Genomic DNA, 759 nt, shown 5'->3' with positions numbered 1-759 from the left:
AGGAAAGCAATCATGTATTTCAGCACTGTCCTTCACTTCAGTGGGTCTGTTGTCAGGGCGGTCCGTATATTCCCCTGCTCGATGAATCCTCTAGATAGTCTGCGTCAATGGCATGATGAGGGAGAAGTCCCGGAAAATGCAGTAGCTCTTTCTTGGGCGGTAAGCTGAGGTGTTGTTGCTGTGGGCACGTCGAATGTATCGACGTTGTGGTCAGACTTTACTAGGAAAGATGAAGTCCCGCAAGGGACGGGTGAAGGTTGAAGCCAAGGTTATAGGCGAGGACGATAGAAACGCCTGGTGGATCATGTCTGCTAATGAGTTTGAGCCGGGGACGGTATCGTTCTGTTGCATGGAGGAGGAGTATAGGAGCTACTATATACGGCATAATAACGACAAGATAGATGTAGGAAGGGGATGAGCAGCAGTACTGGGGTGTAGTGTTTATCAGGCTTGTATAGAGGAGGTGGGTAGTGGTGGCTTCAAGCAAGCGGCGTCTTTCAACCTATTGCTGCGGTCTGGTAGGGTGCAGGGATCGAACCTGCGTCCTCTTGATATGCTTTGTCTCAGACTGCGATCCGAGGGTGAATCGAAATGGCAGCAGCGTACTGAATCTATCGGTTGACCGTAGCATACTTGAAGACAGTCAGGGGTAGTGGGATTGATCTTAACCGCTTTGACGGTCTCCCTCAGTCCCGACAAGACCGTGGAGTCGCCGTCAGGATCGACAGTAGAGGCTGAGCAAGTGAGGAAGTGGCCTGT

The 759-nt window shown here is 51.3% G+C and overlaps 1 protein-coding gene across 1 annotated transcript; it reads left to right on the top strand.

The window, feature by feature from the left end:
* Positions 1–229: 229 nt before the first annotated feature.
* Positions 230–403, top strand: Pmar_PMAR027004 (hypothetical protein; the record flags this gene model as incomplete). Its single annotated transcript, XM_002779707.1, has 1 exon — positions 230–403. A coding segment is annotated over one exon (174 nt), but the record flags the coding sequence as incomplete, so codon positions are not given.
* Between the last annotated feature and the right edge of the window lie 356 nt (positions 404–759).

Source organism: Perkinsus marinus, assembly GCF_000006405.1.
Source record: "Perkinsus marinus ATCC 50983 genomic scaffold scf_1104296945766, whole genome shotgun sequence".
NCBI lineage: Eukaryota > Perkinsozoa > Perkinsida > Perkinsidae > Perkinsus > Perkinsus marinus.
The sequence above is the reverse complement of the archived record's forward strand: the minus strand, read 5'-3'. Positions and strand labels throughout refer to the sequence as shown.